The sequence below is a fragment of the Osmerus eperlanus genome, chromosome 4 (assembly GCF_963692335.1).
Source record: "Osmerus eperlanus chromosome 4, fOsmEpe2.1, whole genome shotgun sequence".
NCBI lineage: Eukaryota > Metazoa > Chordata > Actinopteri > Osmeriformes > Osmeridae > Osmerus > Osmerus eperlanus.
The window spans coordinates 23,093,953-23,114,815 of NC_085021.1; the positions used below are offsets into that span (position 1 = coordinate 23,093,953).

The 20,863-nt window shown below is 49.4% G+C and overlaps 1 protein-coding gene and 2 long non-coding RNA genes across 6 annotated transcripts; all 3 read left to right on the forward strand.

Moving 5' to 3' along the window:
- The first annotated feature begins 656 nt into the window (after positions 1 to 656).
- Positions 657 to 1,195, forward strand: LOC134019471 (uncharacterized). Its single transcript, XR_009930017.1, has 3 exons — positions 657 to 729; positions 1,030 to 1,046; positions 1,077 to 1,195. It is a non-coding gene; the product is annotated as an uncharacterized LOC134019471 (long non-coding RNA).
- Positions 1,196 to 2,875: 1,680 nt separating this feature from the next.
- LOC134019470 (uncharacterized) lies at positions 2,876 to 3,704 on the forward strand. The gene is made up of 2 exons (XR_009930016.1): positions 2,876 to 3,281; positions 3,331 to 3,704. It is a non-coding gene; the product is annotated as an uncharacterized LOC134019470 (long non-coding RNA).
- A 2,384-nt stretch (positions 3,705 to 6,088) lies between these two features.
- LOC134019467 (tyrosine-protein kinase HCK-like) lies at positions 6,089 to 20,354 on the forward strand. 4 transcript variants are annotated; one of them, XM_062460391.1, is made up of 13 exons: positions 6,089 to 6,253; positions 8,415 to 8,556; positions 9,278 to 9,314; positions 9,425 to 9,521; positions 10,717 to 10,812; positions 11,150 to 11,253; positions 11,505 to 11,654; positions 13,238 to 13,390; positions 14,033 to 14,215; positions 14,297 to 14,373; positions 16,999 to 17,152; positions 18,079 to 18,210; positions 19,391 to 20,354. In XM_062460391.1, exons 2-13 carry the CDS (start codon positions 8,425 to 8,427, stop codon positions 19,591 to 19,593), a joined length of 1,518 nt encoding a protein of 505 aa, XP_062316375.1. In that variant the 5' UTR covers positions 6,089 to 6,253; positions 8,415 to 8,424; the 3' UTR covers positions 19,594 to 20,354. The 4 variants fall into 4 exon arrangements, with proteins under 4 accessions (XP_062316375.1, XP_062316373.1, XP_062316374.1 ...); XM_062460389.1 differs by having other exon boundaries at positions 8,418 to 8,556; XM_062460390.1 differs by having other exon boundaries at positions 8,424 to 8,556.
- The last annotated feature ends 509 nt before the right edge of the window (positions 20,355 to 20,863 follow it).

Below are 20,863 nucleotides of genomic sequence, written 5' to 3' on the forward strand. Positions count from 1 at the left end.
TCTCCCCTGTCCTCCTCTCATTGTTTGTGGAAAAAAGTTTCTAAATGTTGAAACAATATTTTTGAGAAAAAAAGTTTCACAAAAAAAGTTTGCATCATTGATGAGTACTTGATGAGGACTCTACTATGCTCTACTGTATTCTCTTGTGCTCTGATTTACTTTATTTTAGGCTTATTTGTTCTCCTCTCCCCCTCTCCTCATCTCTTTTCAGTGTGTGTTGAAAAAATATTGTTGAAAAAACGCTTTGAAAGGTAGAAAAAATATATTTTTTAAATGTTTCAAATATTATTTTTTTAAAGAAAAAATTAAAAAAATATTTTCGATGAAAAAAGGTATGTAATAGATGAGACAGGGAGTTAGAGATGTGGACATGACTGATCACACATGGCCATATACTATGAAGGAGATGTTCAAAATTGTCGGAGGATTCCTGGCGAATGCTAGTGTCTTTTTGCATTAACGTATTAATATGATGTGAGGTCCAACAGGTAGTAGTAATGGAAAAAGTGTCGTTAGTACTTCAACTTTCACCAGAGTCTTTTTAAACATGAGTATCTGTACTTCTACTTGAGTGAAGAATGTGTGTACTTTTGCCATCTTTGCCCCAGAAGGAAGCGGCTGGGGAGGGAGAGAGAGGAGAGAGGGGGAGGGGAGGGGAGGGGAGAGACCAGACCAGTCAAAGTACCAAGAGGACCAGAGAAGAGCTGGAGGGCGACTGGGACTTAGAGGGTGAGAACACACACACACAGAGATACACACACACAGATACACACACACACACACACACAGATACACAGATACACACAGGTTTATTTTATACACAGACAGAGATACTCCTGTGTTTACTTTTGTACAAACACCTCTCCTCCCCTCTCCTCCTCTCCTCCCCTCTCCTGTCCTCTCCTCATCTCCCTCCTCCTCCTCTCCCCTCCTCCTCTCCTCTCCTCTCCCCTCCTTCTCCTCTCTCCTCTCTTCCTCCTCTGCCTTCCTCTCCTCCTCTCTCCTCTCCTCCCCTCCTCCTCTCAGCAGTACAGAAGGAGAGGAAGGTCAGAGTGAGTCCAGCCTCCACTGAACAGGTCAGAGTGAGTCCAGCCTCCACTGAACAGGAATGACTGAGGTCAGGAACTTCACACACATTTACAATCACGCACAGACATACACACACATTTACAATCACACACAGACATACACACACACACCTTAAACATATCAAATAAACACATTTCTTGAAACAGTCAACCATTTTCTCAAAACTATAAACACAAAACCAAATATTCAAACTCAATTTCCAAAACCTCTGACTTTTCTGGCAAAATCAAACACTCGCTCCTAAACCATGTAACCTGTGCTCAAAATCAAACTATGCTTTCAGATCATAAACACAACCAATCAATATATAAACACTATGGAGAAATCATTAGACACAACACAAAAAAAATGGAGAACACAGCATCCAGAGCATGTAGTTACATGTAAAGAAGAATTTGTTTATGTTTACACAGTAAATTCATTTACTGTAGAAATAAAGAAAATGGATTTTGAATTTTGAAACACTGGATTTTGGTGTTTCAACACCCATTGACACTTTCCTAATGTATGACTATGTTTATTCATTTCATTTCAGCTTTATTTCAGGCACTTGGCCCATATCAAAGAACATCAATACAAAATAAATAAAAAAAACATACAGGACAAGAATACAAATATATATACAATAAAAATGTTGAGTAGAATTAGCCTGGGTGTTTGAAGATGAGGTTGATGTAATGTCTCCAGAATGTGCTGTGATTGAAGGCATCTGAATGGAATAACCGGATGATGAGGTTATTTTCAGAGGTGGCGATGCGCTGTATAAATGCGTGCTAGCTTTCTTCTCCTGGTTTTCAAAAGTTTAGCCTGTGTTCTGCACCTCTCTTTGGCCAACCGTCTCTGGAGGAGGGGATCCCTCACAGAATTGCTCATCCCAAGGTTTCTGTACATTTGTTCTCCTTAAGTGAGTTTTTCTGGGAGTTTTTCATTGTCTTCCTTGAAGCTCGAGGTTGGCTGAAGGGCAGTTCTATGGGCGTATGTGAAGCCCTCTGTGACATTGCTTGTAAAAAGGGCTATACAATTACTGTAAATTTGATTTGATTTGAAAATTTTACAGTAACCATCACAACTTAGTACTGTCAACAAAGAACAAAGAAAAAGTTGAGAAAAGGGCTGTATGGTGGAAGGCAAACATTTACAGTAAAAAATGCTGGTTGATGTTGAACTATTCTTGTACACGGTGAAAGCTGCCATTGTCCCAAACCACCATTAGAAAAAAGTGTGAACAATTTTGAGTCATTGTGTTTTACAGATGACAACTGTGTTGTAGTTGTGTTTACTGTTTGCCGCCTGTGTTTACCATTTTGCAGCACAAGTGCATCACAGTGCAAAATGTGTTAGGTGAATGAGAATGTGTTTTTGTTTGCCAAAAGTGTCTGATTTGAAAAATTGGTTTAGTTCACTGAACATTTGATTCAGAGAATGGGGTGTAGTGTTTTAGCAAATGTGAAAAACTGTAAACCAAAATATGCATGTAGTGGATGTTCACTAGTGTTGACCTGGGACCTGTCTCAATCTGCAGCAGTCAGGAGGAGAGAGAGGGAGGGAGGAAGAGAGAGAGGGGAGGAGGAGAGAGAGGGGAGGAGGAGAGAGAGGGGAGGAGGAGAGAGAGGGGAGGAGGAGAGAGAGGGAGGGAGGAAGAGAGAGAGGGGAGGAGGAGAGAGAGGGGAGGAGGAGAGAGAGGGGAGGAGGAGAGAGAGGGAGGGAGGAAGAGAGAGAGGGGAGGAGAGAGAGGGGAGGAGGAGATAGAGGGGAGGAGGAGAGAGAGGGGAGGAGGAAGAGAGAGAGGGGAGGAGGAGATAAAGGGGAGGAGGAGAGAGAGGGAGGAGGAGAGAGAGGGGAGGAGGAGAGAGAGGGGAGGAGGAGATAGAGGGGAGGAGGAGATAGAGGGAGGAGGAGGAGAAACACCTTGTGACTCCACACTGAGAAGGAGTTCAATAGAAATAAAACTGATATATATCTGCTTTACAGCTCTCTCTCTCCCCCCATCTTTCTGCCTCTATTTCCCCTCTCTCTGTTTCCCTTTCTCTCTCTCCCTCTCTCTTTCATATCAATTTCCTGGCAGAGTTTCTTTTAGTCTTACATGTTCCTCTTTCTCATATTTAGCAAGTGTGAACTTCCCACTGCCGCTGCACAACAGCTGAAGAGAGCAGGAGCTGTGTGTGCATGTGTGTGTGTTCAGCTGTGTACACGTGTGTGTGTCGGAGGGGAGGAGCTGTGTGTGCATGTGTGTGTGTTCAGCTGTGTACACGTGTGTGTGTCGGAGGGGAGGAGCTGTGTGTGCATGTGTGTGTGTTCAGCTGTGTACACGTGTGTGTGTCGGAGGGGAGGAGCTGTGTGTGCATGTGTGTGTGTCGGAGGGGAAAGGGCTGTGCTCGAAAAGACAACAGTGTGTGCTTCTGCGGAAAGGGGAACATGGAGACCTCGCTCTCGTCGCTCCTGTCTAGATGTCATTAGAGTGTGTTTCCACTTACAGAGATGTGATATCTGCCTCGCTGATGTGCCTTATTGAGCTGTAAATGTATCAGTACAGCTAAATACATGCTGACTCGCTGTGTTATGTGTCAATCTCATCAGCATCATGTTTTGTCTCATTAAACTGACTGTCCAGAACACCGAAGTGTGTAAGTTTATTATTCATTATACAAGTCTAAATAATACAATAAGTACATAAATAACTTGAACTGATTGATCTGCTGCTCTAGTAGTAGTGGTGTGTGTGTGTCTGTGTGTGGGTGTGTGTGCGTGCATGCGTGTGTTCGTGTGTGCGTGTGTGTGTGTGCGTGTGGGTGTGTGCGTGCGTGTGTGTGTGCGTGTGTGTGTGCGTGTGTGTGCGTGCGTGCGTGAGAGGATGGTGTGTTCCCTCAGGCATGTTTATGCAAACTAGACAATGGGTGGAGCCACCGAGACCAGGAAGTACCATGCACTGTTACCAAGGCGACCAAGATCCAGGGAACCCTGGGACTTCTCCCTGAGATGACATCACCACGACATCACAACATCTCACCCACAGCAGAACACACAACACTGCAACAAGTTCAACAATTTGTGCAGAAAACAGCATTAATGGCAGAAACAATAAGTACATTGAATACTAGTATTCATTACAGAAATCAATACTCACACACACACACACGCTCACACACACTCAGACACGCTCACACACACTCAGACACACACACACACACACTCACACATGCTCACACACGCTCAGACACGCACACACACTCACACACACTCACTCATGCACACACTCACACACACACACACACTCACTCACACACACTCACACACGCTCACACATGCTCACACACACTCAGACATACACACTCACACACACACACACACACACTGACACACACACAACAGCCATATCAGCAGGAATGGTTGTGTTCGTGGGTTCCTCATTCTCCTTGTTTGCATACAGACCTCAGGCAGAACACACACCTCTCCTCTCTCCTCCTCTCCCTCTCTCCACCTCTCTCTCCACCTCTCTCCTCCTCCTCTCTCCTCCTGTCCCTCTCTCCTCCTCTCTCCTTCTCTCCACCTCTTTCCTCCTCTCCCTCTCTCCTCTCCCTCTCTCCTCCTCTCTCCTCCTCTCCCTCTCTCCTCTCCTCTCCTCTCCTCTCCTCTCCCTCTCCCCTTCTCTCCTCTCTCCTTTCATCCCCTCTCCCTCTCCTCTCGCCTCTCCTCTCCCCTTTCTATCCTCCTCTCTCCTCTTCTCCCTCTTTCCACCTCTCCCTCTCTCCTCTCCTCTTCAGAGGAGCACCCACAGCCCTCAGGCAGAACACACACCTCTCCTCCTCTCTCCACCTCTCTCCTCCTCTCTCCACCTCCTCTCTCCTCTCTCCACCTCTCTCCTCCTCTCCCTCTCTCCTCCTCTCCCTCTCTCCTCCTCTCTCCTCCTCTCTCCGCCTCTCCCTCTCTTCGCCTCTCTCCTCCTCTCTCCACCTCTCCCTCTCTCTCCTCCTCTCTCCTCTCTCCTCCTCTCCCTCTTTCCTCTCTCCTCCTCTTTCCACCTCTCTCCTCTCCCTCTCTCCTCCTCCTCCTCTCTCCTCCTCTCTCCACCTCTCTCCTCCTCTCTCCTCCTCTTTCCTCCTCTCCCTCTCTCCACCTCTCTCCTCTCCTCTCTCTCTCTCCTTTCCCTCTCCTCTCCCCTTCTGTCCTCTCTCCTTTCATCCCCTCTCCCTCTCCTCTCCTCTCCTCTCGCCTCTCCTCTCCCCTTCTCTCCTCCTCTCCTCTTCAGAGGAGCACCCACAGCCCTCAGGCAGAACACACCTCTCCTCCTCTCTCCACCTCTCCCTCTCTCCCTCCCTCCCTCTTCTCGTCTCCCCTCCTCCCCCCCTCCTCCCCCCCTCCTCCTCCCCTCCTCCTCTTCTCCTCCTCTGTGTTATTCTCCCCTGTCAGAGGAAGCTGGTGTTTAATCCTGACATCTGATGAAGGATTACGGAGCCTGAGGATTTCCCCCGCCCAGCCTGCTCCCTCCGCCCACGGAAAGTGATCCGCCCTGGGACACTGCTGGATCCTCTGGTTCACCACCTTCCACCCATCTGTCTGTTTATCTGTCCATTCATCCACTCATTTCAAATCTGAAGGAAAGGTAATTGATCCTTGTGGAGGATTATCCATGTGAATGTATCCAGCCTGTGGTTGTGGTTGTATAAAAACAATGGATATGATGAGGGTGACGATTATGATTATTCAGGGTCGGATTTAGCTATGGTCGACATGGGCAGCCGCCTAGGGCGACATCTTGCCGGCGGTGGCACAAGTCGTCCGCACACAAAAATAATAATAATCCGAATGGTGGCGATCAAGATGGTGGGTTTGCCCAGGGAGCCACACAAGCTAAGGCCGCCACTGATTACGGTTATAAAGAGAATGGCCCGATGCCGTAGGCCTGTCCCGATCCAGCCCTCGTGGCAGAGTGACGGTTGATGACACGGACAGTTAGTTCCTCATGCACAACTCGGATGCGCGCAGGGGTCACTTCCTCGTACAGCAAGTGCGCTCGCTCCGTCCGCAATCGCTCTCTCCGCATTGTCTAAGGGATGGGGCTTGGAAGGTGAAGAACAACGATTTTCCTCCCCGATAATCAGACGGTGTTGACCGCAGGGAACCCGCATGCCGGCATAGAACAGTGACAGATACACGGATAATCGAGGTGAGCGCTTTAAATGTATTCACTGCACAAAGTAACTTTATCATACTTCTTAAGAGCAGCTGTGTATTTAAGAAGACGTTTAACGTTCTAACCGAGTAGGCTATACTAACTGTACAAGTCTATTTCCTGAAAACACATCAAATGAGCGCATTCATCACGGACCCGTGAATCTGAAATTAGGTTACGTTTCGATCAGTTAGTTGAACTCTATTCTGGGTCAAAATAGACACGCAGCCTTTCTCACTTAGCAAAGAGGAACTGAATATCTGTCCCTTACATGACTTAAAACGTGCGACGCTTCAACGTATTGTGGATGTGGCGAATAGTTGAAATAAAGTATGAAATAACTAAATTGGTTTGTTAAGTAATGTATCGTTTCCCAATAAGGCTTTAATTGTGCACTTAATTTTCAACGAACTGAGCGCAGGTCTCTGATTAGCATCTGTCCTGCTCCGACTCACTTCCTCCGCCCCGGTCTTGTCCCGTGGCATCTTTAGAGCACCGTACACTGTGAAACTTCACCCTGGTCACCTGAAGCACCGTCGCTAGCACCGCTAGCTGCGTTCAGGCTCCACCGTGACTGTCCATGGGAAACAGATACAGATAACTCGTTAATCGAAACTTATTACGACAATTCCTGGAGACATGGAGTCTGCGTGTTAGAGAAACATACACACACACACACACACACACACACACATACAGACATACACCAGACATCCCAAGTCTCCCGGGTAGGTCCGGGAGTCTCCCGCATTTAAATAGCGGATCCTTGACGCCCGCAAATGCTCTACAATCTCCCGGAAATCGGGGATTTTGTATTTTGAGCGAGCGAGAGACTGTCCAATGGTCATTTCTGATAGAGATAGGTGCATATTGCGCGTCCTGGGTGCGTCGGGGAGGGAGGGGGGGGGGGGGGGGAGGGTTACGTGCAGGTTGAGGGGGTACATCATGCGTCCGGATTGCGTCCCGGGGGGGGGAACCACCTCCCGGAAATGAGTCTCTGCAGGTAGGGATGTCTGCATACACACACATACACACACATACATAGACACACACACACACAGAGACATACAGACCCATGAGCAGATGCAGGAAGAAGATGGACAATGTCAGGTGACCGTGTAGTTAGATCTGGTCACTGACCTTTTAAAACCAAGTTACCAAGTTAGTAGTTGGGACTTCCTGTAACTGAGAGTGGATACTTAACAGGCCACAACAGACGGAATAAGAGAGTTAACGAAAGAGAAAGAGAGAATGGTTAGTAGAGGGCTGGGTCAGGGTTAGTCTGCCTGACAAACGTTTGACCAGCTGGTTGTGGGTTGAGGATAGTATGGCAGAGATTGTACCGAACAGTAAAACATTCTTCAGGGTTCCATGTGGGACAGCAAGCTAAAGAACCTTGTAGATACAAACAGCAAGAACCAAGGTTACCTGGAAATAAATCAGTTTTTTTAATGTTCCACAAACTCCAGACAGCATTATTTTTGGGGACGAGCCCAAGGCTGGTAAACTCACCTGGTCTGCACATGGCCTTGTCTTGTGTCCTGACTGGACACGACTCTGTTACCCTGGTCTGCACATGGCCTTGTCTTGTGTCCTGACTGGACACGACTCTGTTACCCTGGTCTGCACATGGCCTTGTCTTGTGTCCTGACTGGACACGACTCTGTTACCCTGGTCTGCACATGGCCTTGTCTTGTGTCCTGACTGGACACGACTCTGTTACCCTGGTCTGCACATCTGCTGCAGGACTGACACCTGACCAGAGAGTTTCCAGAGTTCAGCCAGGACTGCTTAGTGTGGCTCTTACTGCTTAACAGTAACTCATGTGTTAAGACACACACACACCCCACGCACACACACACCCCACACGGTCCACACCCCGACACACACCCCGACACACTCACTCACACTTTCACACCACACACTCTACTCAAACATACACACACAAGCGCACACAAACTAATTTCCATTTGATCAATATTTTCATACAAGGTTGTAGACAGCAGTATGCTAGCAGGTTACTGTGACAGGAACTGTCCTGATGTGCAGGTCAGGGGGGAGGGTGGGAATCCAGACGGTTCCTTAAATCTGACCGTGATACTGAAGCAATTATGCACTTCTGATCCCCCCCCCCCCCCCCCCCCCCCTTCCCCAGCAGACCCAGGATGGGCTGTGTCGGCTCTACGAGGGAGCAGGAGTCTCTGGGGAAGCAGGAGGCCAGCGAGGATGCTGGGAAGGGGCTGCAGCCCCCCCACTACGTCAAGGACCCCACCACAGGGACCTCCACCTTGAAGGCTGTGAGGAGGGGAGATGGGGGAAAGGGTGGAGAGACAGAGAAAGAGAAGTGGAGGGTAGAAAAAGAGATAGAGATAGAAAGAAAGAGTGAGAGAGTGGGAGAATAAGCAAGAGAGAAAGTAGGAGAGAGAGGGAGTGAAAAAGACAGAGATAGAGAGCAAGAGGAGCATGAGACAGTACGAAAGGAGAAAGACAGAGAGAGAAAGAGTGATTGAGTGCAGCAGGACAGTGATCACAGAGAGAGAAAGACTGAGAGAGAAAGAGTGATTGAGTGCAGCAGGACAGTGATCACTTGGTCCTCTGTTACAACACAATGTTCCAGCAGGAAGAGGAAGTGGCATAAGCACAGAAAACACCCTGCAGTCAAAACTTAAACTACCTTCTGTCTCTCTCTCTCTCTCTCTCTCTCTCTCTCTCTCTCTCTCTCTCTCTCTCTCTCTCTCTCTCTCTCTCTCTCTCTCTCTCTCTCTCTCTCTCTGTCTCTCTCTCTCTCTCTCTGTCTCTCTCTCTGTCTCTATGTCTGCTTGTCTGTCTCTGTTTGTCTGTCTCTCTCTGCCTGTCTGTCTGCTTGTATGTATGTCTGTCTTCCTGTTTTTCTGGTCTTTTTTTAGTATACATAGTATTTATAGATTTTGTGTGTGATGTCAGATTAGCTACAGTATATGAAGATTCTGTGTATAAAGTTTCTATAGCTTTGTGTCTGATCTCTCTCTCCACATACAGACCAGAATGGCCTCCGACCCCCTTTCTGGTCCCGACGGTGAGTAATGTACAGTATAGCACACATACACACACACACACACGCACGTACACACATATACACACACGCATGTCCCACACCTTAGCCTCCCTGTGCTGTTGGGCCCCCAGGACCAGAGTGCACAGTGATCGCCCTGTACGACTACGAGGCTGTGAACGAGGGAGACCTGGCTTTCAAGAAGGGAGACAAGCTGAAGATCCTGGTGGAGTGAGTGGTCACAGCACAGCTACAGAGACACACTGCACAGCTACAGAGACACACTGCAGAGTACAGAGACACACAGCACAGCTACAGAGACACACTGCACAGCTACAGAGACACACTGCAGAGTACAGAGACACACAGCACAGCTACAGAGACACACTGCACAGCTACAGAGACACACTGCACAGCTAAAGAGACACACAGCACAGCTACAGAGACACACAGCACAGCTACAGAGACACACTGCACAGCTACAGAGACACACTGCAGAGTACAGAGACACACTGCACAGCTACAGAGACACACTGCACAGATAAAGAGACACACAGCACAGCTACAGAGACACACTGCACAGCTACAGAGACACACTGCACAGATAAAGAGACACACAGCACAGCTACAGAGACACACAGCACAGCTACAGAGACACACTGCACAGCTACAGAGACACACAGAAGAGTACAGAGACACACTGCAGAGTACAGAGACACACAGCACAGCTACAGAGACACACTGCACAGCTACAGAGACACACAGAAGAGTACAGAGACACACTGCAGAGTACAGAGACACACAGCACAGCTACAGAGACACACTGCACAGCTACAGAGACACACAGCACAGCTAAAGAGACACACTGCACAGCTACAGAGACACACAGCAGAGTACAGAGACACACTGCAGAGTACAGAGACACACTGCACAGCTACAGAGACACACTGCACAGCTACAGAGACACACAGCAGAGTACAGAGACACACTGCAGAGTACAGAGACACACTGCACAGCTACAGAGACACACTGCAGAGTACAGAGACACACATCACAGCTACAGAGACACACTGCACAGCTACAGAGACACACTGCAGAGTACAGAGACACACATCACAGCTACAGAGACACACTGCACAGCTACAGAGACACACAGCACAGCTACAGAGACACACTGCACAGCTACAGAGACACACTGCAGAGTACAGAGACACACTGCAGAGTACAGAGACACATTGCACAGCTACAGAGACACACAGCACAGCTACAGAGACACACTGCAGAGTACAGAGACACACTGCAGAGTACAGAGACACACTGCACAGCTACAGAGACACACTGCACAGCTACAGAGACACACTGCAGATTACTGGTTAGAACTTCTCTCTCTTTACCTCCCTCCCTCCCCCTCTCTGTCCCTCTGCAGGTCAGGGGAGTGGTGGAAAGCCATGGCCATGGCCACAGGCCAGGAGGGATACATCCCCAGTAACTACGTAGCCAAAGACACCCTGGAGACTGAGGAGTAAGAGGCGTTAAGAGATAACTCTGCTAGCTCAGTTAGCTCTGCTAACTCTGCTAGCTCAGTTAGCTTTGCTAGCTCAGTTTGCTTTGCTAACTCTGCTAGCTCAGTTAGCTCTAGCTCTGCTAACTATGTTAGCTCCTCTAACTCTGTTAGCTCAGAGTCCTACTCAGGACATCAGCCTGCTCTTTGTTTGGTCAGTTGAGATGTCCAATATTTCTGTCTGTCTGGTATTTCTGATTGGTTGTCCTGTCTGTCAGGCAATTGTCCTGTCTCTCTGATTGGTTGTTCTATGGATCAGGAGATTGTCCTGTCTCTCTGATTGGTTGTCCTGTGTTAGGTGGTTCTTTAAGGGCGTGAGCAGGAAGGATGCAGAGAGACAGCTTCTGGCCTCTGGGAACAAAACAGGATCCTTCATGATCAGAGACAGCGAGACCACGCAGGGTGAGACACACACACACTTAAACACTCACATATACACACTTAAACACTCATGCACACACACACACACACTTAAACACGCACACACACACACACTTATACACTCACACAGACACACAAACACTCACATACACACACTCACACACACACACACACACACAAACACTCACACTCACACACACACACACACACACACACACACACACACACAAACACTCACATACACACACCTACACGTGTGCTGTGTCCTGCAGGCAGCTACTCTCTGTCTGTGAGGGACAGTGATGTCCAGTCAGGAGACACAGTGAAGCACTACAAGATCCGCTCGCTGGACAACGGAGGCTTCTACATCTCCCCCCGCATTACCTTCAGCACCCTGCAGGACCTGGTCATCCACTACAAGAGTGAGTTACCATGGTTACCTGGTCATCCACTACAAGAGTGAGTTACCATGGTTACCTGGGTGCCCGCTACAAGATTGAGTTACCATGGTTACCTGGTTGCCCGTTACAAGAGTGAGTTACTATGGTTACCTGGCCGACTGCTACAAGAGTGAGTTACCATGGTTACCTGGTCGGCCACTACAAGAGTGAGTTACATCCCTGTTACCATGGTTACCTGGTCACCCCGAGTTACACCCCTGTTACCATGGTTACCTGGTCGCCTTCTACAAGAGTGAGTTACATTCCTGTTACCATGGTTACTTGGTCAGCGTGAGTCCCATCTCTGTGTTACTGGTTAAACTCACCCCTCAGTATTAAAACTGGCCACCTGCGCCATCACATTTCAGAAGGTCAGTGATGGAGGTGTGTCTGAGGACCTTGGTTCAAACACCAGAGAGGGGCTGTGGCTGGAGGCTGGGGTTGTGGTTGGGGGCTGGGGCTGTGGCTGGGGCAGTGCCTGGGGCTGGTGCTGGGGTTGGGTCTGGTGTTGGGTGCTGGGCCTGGGGGCTGGGGCTGGGGTTGGGTCTGGGGATGGGGTTGGGGCAGGGGCAGGGGCTGGGGTTGGGGCAGGGTCTGGGGCTGGGGGCTGGGGTTGGGGTTGGGGCTGGGGTTGGGGTGGGACAGGGTCTGGGGATGGGGCAGGGGCTGGGGTTAGAGTGGGACAGGGTCTGGGGGCTGGGGTTGGGGCTGGGGTTAGGGTGGGACAGGGTCTGGGGGTTGGGGTTGGGGTTAGGGTGGGACAGGGTCTGGGGGCTGGGGCTGGGGTTGGGGTTGGGGTTGGGGTTGGGGCTGGGGTTGGGGTGGGACAGGGTCTGGGGATGGGGCAGGGGCTGGGGTTAGAGTGGGACAGGGTCTGGGGGCTGGGGTTGGGGCTGGGGTTAGGGTGGGACAGGGTCTGGGGGCTGGGGTTGGGGCTGGGGTTAGGGTGGGACAGGGTCTGGGGGCTGGGGCTGGGGTTGGGGTTGGGGTTGAGGTGGGACAGGGTCTGGGTCTGGGGCAGGGGCTGGGGTTAGGGTGGGACAGGGTCTGGGGATGGGATTGGGGCTGGGGTGGGACAGAGGGATGGAGGAAGAGAGACTGGGGAGAGACGCCATGACACCTGTGACTGTGCTAACATCTCTCAACCTCCCCCCCTTTCATAGAAGTTACTAACTAACCCAACAGGAAACACAACTTACTTTGCATTTTGACTTGAAACTCTAACATAAATCCATAATTTCACTTACATTAATGGTCTGGCTGGATGAGTCATCTCTAACCAGCACTGAAGCTCATTCCTGATGTAAGACACCTGTTACACCTGGTGACCATGGTGACCAGGTCACCCCGACCCCTCGCTCAGTCTGAGACAGAAGAGAGCGAGCGTTGGGCCTGACAGATGAGTGCAGGGCGCTGAGACAGGGAGCACACAGCTTCCTGTCTGGGTGACCACTTCCTGTTTCAGACCATCACACACTCAACACCCACTCTGTCTGCAGGCTGTCTGCTAGTCATGTAACTCTACTGTGTGTGTGTGCTCCTGCATGTGTGTGTGTTTGCTTCAGAGCAGGGTGATGGTCTGTGCCAGGCCCTGACTAGCCCCTGTCTGAGCCCCAAGCCCCAGAAGCCCTGGGAGAAGGATGCCTGGGAGATCCCTCGGGACTCTCTGAGGCTGGAGCGTCGCCTGGGGGCCGGGCAGTTCGGAGAGGTCTGGATGGGTAGGTCACATGTCAATTAAGCCTGTTGATCAATCATTGAGGGAGGTGCTGAGGTTTGGACCAATAGTTTGAGGTTAGATAGTCCACAGTATTTCCCGTAAAGTGCATTATGGGTAATGTAGTTGTTTGTACCTCCCTGTTGATGTTGAACTTAAGAGAGGATGGGTTTTGCTACACTTTGCTATGGAATACTGTAGTTGAGTACTTCTCTCATGGACAATAATCTCTCTTGGATAATGTAATATATTACATTATATCTATTTGAAAGAATATTTTTATCCAGGGAGTCAGGTGGCTGAGCGGTGAGGGAATCGGGCTAGTAATCCGAAGGTTGCCAGTTCGATTCCCGGTCATGCCAACTGACGTTGTGTCCTTGGGCAAGGCACTTCACCCTACTTGCCTCGGGGGGAATGTCCCTGTACTTACTGTAAGTCGCTCTGGATAAGAGCGTCTGCTAAATGACTAAATGTAAATCCAAAACAACTTACGAGGGGAAGATTGAACCTGCAGTCTCTTGATCTGCAGCTGAATACCGTACCATTAAGCTGTACCCATGTAACCCTAACCCATCCCCAACAAACATGACTAAAGCACCATAATGAGTAACTGCATTGTGGGTAACGTAGTGCTCTGTGCCTCCAGCTACCTACAACAAGCACGCCAAGGTGGCGGTGAAGACCATGAAGCCAGGGACCATGTCCCCCGAAGCCTTCCTGGCCGAGGCCAACCTGATGAAAACCCTGCAGCACGACAAACTGGTGCGCCTCAACGCCGTGGTAACCTGCGAGGAGCCGATATACATCATCACCGAGTATATGGAGAAAGGTGTGTGCAGTAGAGTTTGTGTGTGCAGTAGAGTTTGTGTTTGCAGTAGAGTTCATACATAAAAATGCAGTGTATTTGTAGGCAGTTTATTGGACTTCTTGAAGAGCGACGAGGGCAACCGGGTCCAGCTTCCCAAACTCATCGACTTCTCAGCCCAGGTGAGTCCAGACCAGGCTCAGACCCAGACCAGGCCCAGACCAGGCCTAGACCAGACCTAGACCAGACCCAGACAAGACCAGACCCAGACCCAGGCCCAGGCCCAGACCCAGACCAGACCAGACCAGACCCAGAACAGACCCTCACCAGGCCCAGACCCGGCCCCCCCCCCACCAGGCCTAGACCAGACCCAGACCCAGACCCAGACCAGGCCCAGACCCAGACCCAGAGCCAGGCCTAGACCAGACCCAGACCAGGCCCAGACCAAACCAGACCAGGCCCAGACTAGGCCCAGACCAGACCTAGACCAGGCTTAGACCCAGACCCAGACCTAGACCCAGGCCCAGACCAGACCCAGACCAGACACAGACCAGACACAGACACTTCAGACCAGACCAGACCCAGACCCAAATTGACCCGGGAAAATACATTAAAGCAGGTGCTTGTGCTGTCCCTGCGAGGACTAGGATGTTGTTGGTGTAGAGTCTTTGTTCTTCTCTCTCTCAGGCTTCCCTTATTGGCTGCATTTACATATTCAAATCACTTTCAGCATGAAAAGAAACAGTTTGTGTGCGTGTGTGTGTGTATCAGTGGGGGCTGCTGGTCTTTCAAATAGGGGAAGCTCATTTTCGGCCTACATCATATACATTTTCCATTGATTTTGCTAGTTCACCACTACGGCACTATAGCCTAGCCTACTGTATGAATGAATGAATGAATGAATGAACGAACAATCTAACGAAAAAATCTTAAACTTGAAGGAAATGTGGGAATTAGGTTAAACTGAAACAAGAAATGTGGTGTATAATTGTATGAAATGTATGATGAAAATTGGCTAGCAATTTCACAGAGCAAATACCAAGAAATAGGTTGCAGCAGATTGTCTTTCGACTACACTTGCAAAATCTGCGATGGGACTGAGCTGGAATAGCTTCGGCAACTTTTTATAGAACAAAATTGCTGTCAATCAAAAGGAGTTGCAGTCTTTCGACAGACCCTCCAATCATCACGCAGAAGCCCAGTGTCCATGCCAGCCCACTCCTCCATTCACCCCCAGAGACGCCGAGCGTCCGTGGGCGGGACATAATCGCAGCATTTATACTACGCTACGGGAAAGTATGAGAAGGAAATCGAGTCAGTCGACCTGCTATATGTAGCTGATTCTGAACAAACTCGTCTTCGAGATGAACGTGTTCTAACGCATTTAAAATGTTAACACAATAGTTAATATTTGACCATTAATTTGTTGACATTTTAGGGGAAGGCGAGCTTCCCTTGCAGAAATCGCCACTAGTGTGTGTGCATGTGTGTGTCTGCGTGTGTGTGTGTATGCATGTTTGTTAGTGTGTTCATGTGTGTGTCTGCGTGTGTATGCATGTTTGTTAGTGTGTTCATGTGTGTGTCATGTGTCTGGGTGCGTGTGTACACGCACCCCCCCCCCAGGCGAGTTTTCACGGCTGTTGCTTCACTCCATGAAGCTGCACCTCGTCCGTTAGTGTTTTCAACGTTAGCAGGGCTACCTGGTTGGCGTTGCCTTTTCAGCATGAGATATACAAGGTGGGGCGTGAGAGCGTGTGAAATGGTTGAAATGCGTGTCTCACGGCAGCCCTGGTCTGCGTGTGCTCAGTTGCCCTTCCTCTGTGGTTGTCATATAGGAAGTAGGGGTGGAACGGTACACTGAAGTCACGGTTTGGTTCATACCGTGGTTCAGACATCATGGTTCGGTACGAGTTTGGTAGAACGGAGGGAAAAGCAAAACAAACCAGGTTCCTCTACGAGTGAATACGGGCGCATTGAAGATGACATGTAAATTCCGATTGCGTCAGTAATTTTTTTGGCCCTATTTGTATGTGTATCTAATGGCTGGTTAAGCACTGTAGGGAGGAGAAGTTGGACAGTTTTTTTTGTCTCGTTCCAGTGATTGTCCCACCTGGGTGATGGCGTCGGATATTTTTTGTCATTTAGCACACGGCAGATGCGTTATATGCGTTAGCATGTTAGATGTATTTCCACTCACATACCCCACAACCAGTGACGTGCGGTGATGTCAGTAAGAGGCTAGGCACTTGAATGGGAAAAAATGTTTACGTTTTAATTTTAGCAGGGTAGACAGTGCCTATACCTTGCCTACCCAGACTGCACGTCACTGCCCACAACAACGCCGACACACAGTGCTTGTCTTAACCACCACTCTCTCGCCTGTACTACTGTAACTGAATGGGAATCCGAAGTTTTCCCAAACTTGCAATCTTAAAAAGGCCGTCGGGTCCTAGGAAGTGAGTCCCACCCTCTACCCTCCCCCAGGTGTGTTCGCATAGCGAGGGCTGTGGTGTCTGCATGTCTACATGTGTGTGTGTGTGCGACTCATCAGGTGTGAGGAGGAACTGGTTGATAAGGGGAAGTCAGGAAGAGACCTCTCATTGTGTCCGTGGTCAGGGTTGCTGAAGTAAGGCTGAGATGGGAAAGAGAGAGATGGGGGCGTGTCTAACCTCTCTTCCTGGTTGCAGATCGCTAGGGGCATGGTCTAACCTCTCTTCCTCGTTGCAGATCGCTAGGGGCGTGGTCTAATCTCTCTTCCTGGTTGCAGATCGCTAGGGGCGTGGTCTAACCTCTCTTCCTGGTTGCAGATCGCGGAGGGCATGGCGTACATCGAGCAGAGGAACTACATCCACAGGGACCTGCGGGCCGCCAACATCCTGGTGAACAAGGCTCTGGTATGCAAGATCGCTGACTTCGGCCTGGCCCGCATCATCGAGGACAACGAGTACACCGCCAGAGAAGGTGAGATCACCTGCTGAACACACCTGCTCTACACACCTGCTGTACACACCTGCTGAACACACCTGCTGTACACACCTGCTGTACACACCTGCTGAACACACCTGCTGAACACACCTGCTGTACACACCTGCTGAACACACCTGCTGTACACACCTGCTGTACACACCTGCTGAACACACCTGCTGTACACACCTGCTGTACACACCTGCTGAACACACCTGCTGAACACACCTGCTGTACACACCTGCTGAACACACCTGCTCTACACACCTGCTGTACACACCTGCTGAACACACCTGCTGTACACACCTGCTGTACACACCTGCTGAACACACCTGCTGAACACACCTGCTCTACACACCTGCTGTACACACCTGCTGAACACACCTGCTGTACACACCTGCTGTACACACCTGCTGAACACACCTGCTGAACACACCTGCTGTACACACCTGCTGAACACACCTGCTCTACACACCTGCTGAACACACCTGCTGTACACACCTGCTGTACACACCTGCTGAACACACCTGCTGTACACACCTGCTGAACACACCTGCTGTACACACCTGCTGAACACACCTGCTGTACACACCTGCTGAACACACCTGCTCTACACACCTGCTGAACACACCTGCTGAACACACCTGCTGAACACACCTGCTCTACACACCTGCTGAACACACCTGCTGAACACACCTGCTGTACACACCTGCTGAACACACCTGCTGAACAAACGTATATACATAGAGACGCTCTGCAATCGTAAAAAAAGGGGGGTCAGAAGGTCAAATGTTCAAAGACCCCTGTGACACTAACAAGTATCTGTCCTCACACACTTACACTATCACGCATACACACACACACCATCACACACACATAAACAACGCACACACCCACCATCACACACACCACCACACACTCAGGAGCTAAGTTCCCCATCAAGTGGACCGCACCTGAGGCCATCAACTTCGGCTCCTTCACCATCAAGTCGGACGTGTGGTCGTTTGGGATCCTGCTGATGGAGATCATCGGCTACGGACGCACACCCTACCCAGGTCACACACACACCATACACACACACACACACACACACCATACACACACACACACACCCTACCCAGGTCACACACACACACACACACACACCCTACCCAGGTCACACACACACACACCATACACACACACACACACCATACACACACACACACACCCTACCCAGGTCACACACACACACACACACACCCTACCCAGGTCACACACACACACACCCTACCCAGGTCACACACACACACACACATACACCCTACCCAGGTCACACACACACACACACACACCCTACCCAGGTCACACACACACACACACACACCCTACCCAGGTCACACACACACACATACACACACACACACCCTACCCAGGTCACACACACACCCTACCCAGGTCACACACACACACCCTACCCAGGTCACACACACACACACACCCTACCCAGGTCACACACACACACACACCCTACCCAGGTCACACACACACACACCCTACCCAGGTCACACACACACACACCCTACCCAGGTCGCACACACACACACCCTACCCAGGTCACACACACACACACCCTACCCAGGTCACACACACCCTACCCAGGTCACACACACACACACCCTACCCAGGTCACACACACCCTACTCAGGTCACACACACACCCTACCCAGGTCACACACACACCCTACCCAGGTCACACACACACACACCCTACCCAGGTCACACACACCCTACTCAGGTCACACACTACCCAGGTCACACACACACACACACCCTACCCAGGTCACACACACACACACCCTACCCAGGTCACACACTACCCAGGTCACACACACACCCTACCCAGGTCACACACTACCTAGGTCAAACACACACCCTACTCAGGTCACACCCTACCCAGGTCACACACACACACACCCTACCCAGGTCACACACTACCCAGGTCACACACACACCCTACCCAGGTCACACACTACCCAGGTCACACACTACCTAGGTCAAACACACACCCTACTCAGGTCACACACTACCCAGGTCACACACACACACACACCCTACCCAGGTCACACACACACACACCCTACCCAGGTCACACACTACCCAGGTCACACACACACCCTACCCAGGTCACACACTACCCAGGTCACACACACACCCTACCCAGGTCACAGTCACTAACACCCCCCTCTCCTCCAGGCATGACGAATCCCGAGGTGATCCGCTCTTTGGAGCGAGGCTACCGCATGCAGCGCAGCCCCAGCTGTCCTGAGGAACTGTACGACATCATGCTGGAGTGCTGGAAGAACAAGCCCGAGGAACGGCCCACCTTCGAGTACCTACAGAGTGTTCTAGAAGACTTCTACACTGCCACCGAGAGCCAGTACCAGCAGCAGCCGTAGACACACACACACACACTCTACAAACACACACTCTGCACACACACACTCTACAAACACACACTCTGCACACACAGTAGACAGTTTGTTGGGTATGATTAAAGCAGTGTGAATGATCCTAGTAGACTGTGATAACTCTTATTTATAACCTATAGATCCCCTGCCTGGCCATGCTCACCTTTGACCTGTTTGTGACTTTCAACCTTTGCACCATAACACTCTTTCAAAAAGGATTCAGTTTTTTACCTGATTGTATTCTGGGCACTAGGGTCTGTAAGGAGACTGTTTGTAGTGATCTTTAAGGAGATGGTTCCTTTATCATCTTAAGTGATCTTTAAGGAGATCTCTACGTCTGTAATACGGTTGAATACTGAATACTGGAGCTGATATTTAATGAGCTTATCATCTCTTTATCCGTGTGTCCTGAAGACACATCTGTAAAACTGTGATGGCCCTTTTTGAGTCTTTAATAGAAACTATGCACTGTTGTTGTTGTTCTTCTACTATATCTGAGAAGTGTGTGTACCGAACAGAGGACAGCTTCAACTGTATAACTGGAGGACGGGATGGGGGGGACGTTTGCTATTGGTTGCTTTTATTCCATGTGTAATAATGCTTTTTTACGCAAATACCTTTTTTAAAAGATGCTGTATGATAACTAATTACAGTGAATGAAATACAGAGTAAATATATTAAAGGTTCACAAATCTGCTTCTGTACTTAACTATGCGACACTGATTATTACGCTTGTGTTATTCAGGGCTCTCAAGTTTTATAAAAAGTTTGGCGTGAGATTACCATGTTATGCATACCTGTCAACATGTGGGTAAAGATTCCGTCCGACAGCGGAGTGCTGGTGATGTTTTCTGATTGGCATTTAACCCTGTATAACTCGAGACAACTATCATCTCAGAATGCCTGCGCCTCGTCCATTAATTGTATATAGCGGACACAAATAACGCATCACATATGGGCAGATTTGACCGCAAATGTATTAATTAATAAATATATCCCTTACAAAAAAGAAGTATATTATAGTATACTATAAGTATACTAAAATATGGATAGTACACTTTTAGTTCACTTTTGATATACTTTTAAGAAGTATGCTTAGAAAATAGTTCACTTTTGATATACTTTTAAGAAGTATACTTAGAAAATAGTTCACTTTTGATATACTTTTAAATATGCTTTGAAAATAGTTCACTTTTGTAAGAAGTATACTTAGAAAATAGTTCACTTTTGATGTACTTTTAAGTATGCTTTGAAAATA

Coding starts and splice junctions, on each gene's coding strand:
- LOC134019467 (XM_062460391.1), top strand. CDS start 8,425: ATGGGCTGTGTCGGCTCTACGAGGGAGCAGGAGTCTCTGGGGAAGCAG. Junction 11,254..11,504: donor AGACAGCGAGACCACGCAGG/GTGAGACACACA, acceptor TGTGTCCTGCAG/GCAGCTACTCTCTGTCTGTG. Junction 14,216..14,296: donor CACCGAGTATATGGAGAAAG/GTGTGTGCAGTA, acceptor GTGTATTTGTAG/GCAGTTTATTGGACTTCTTG.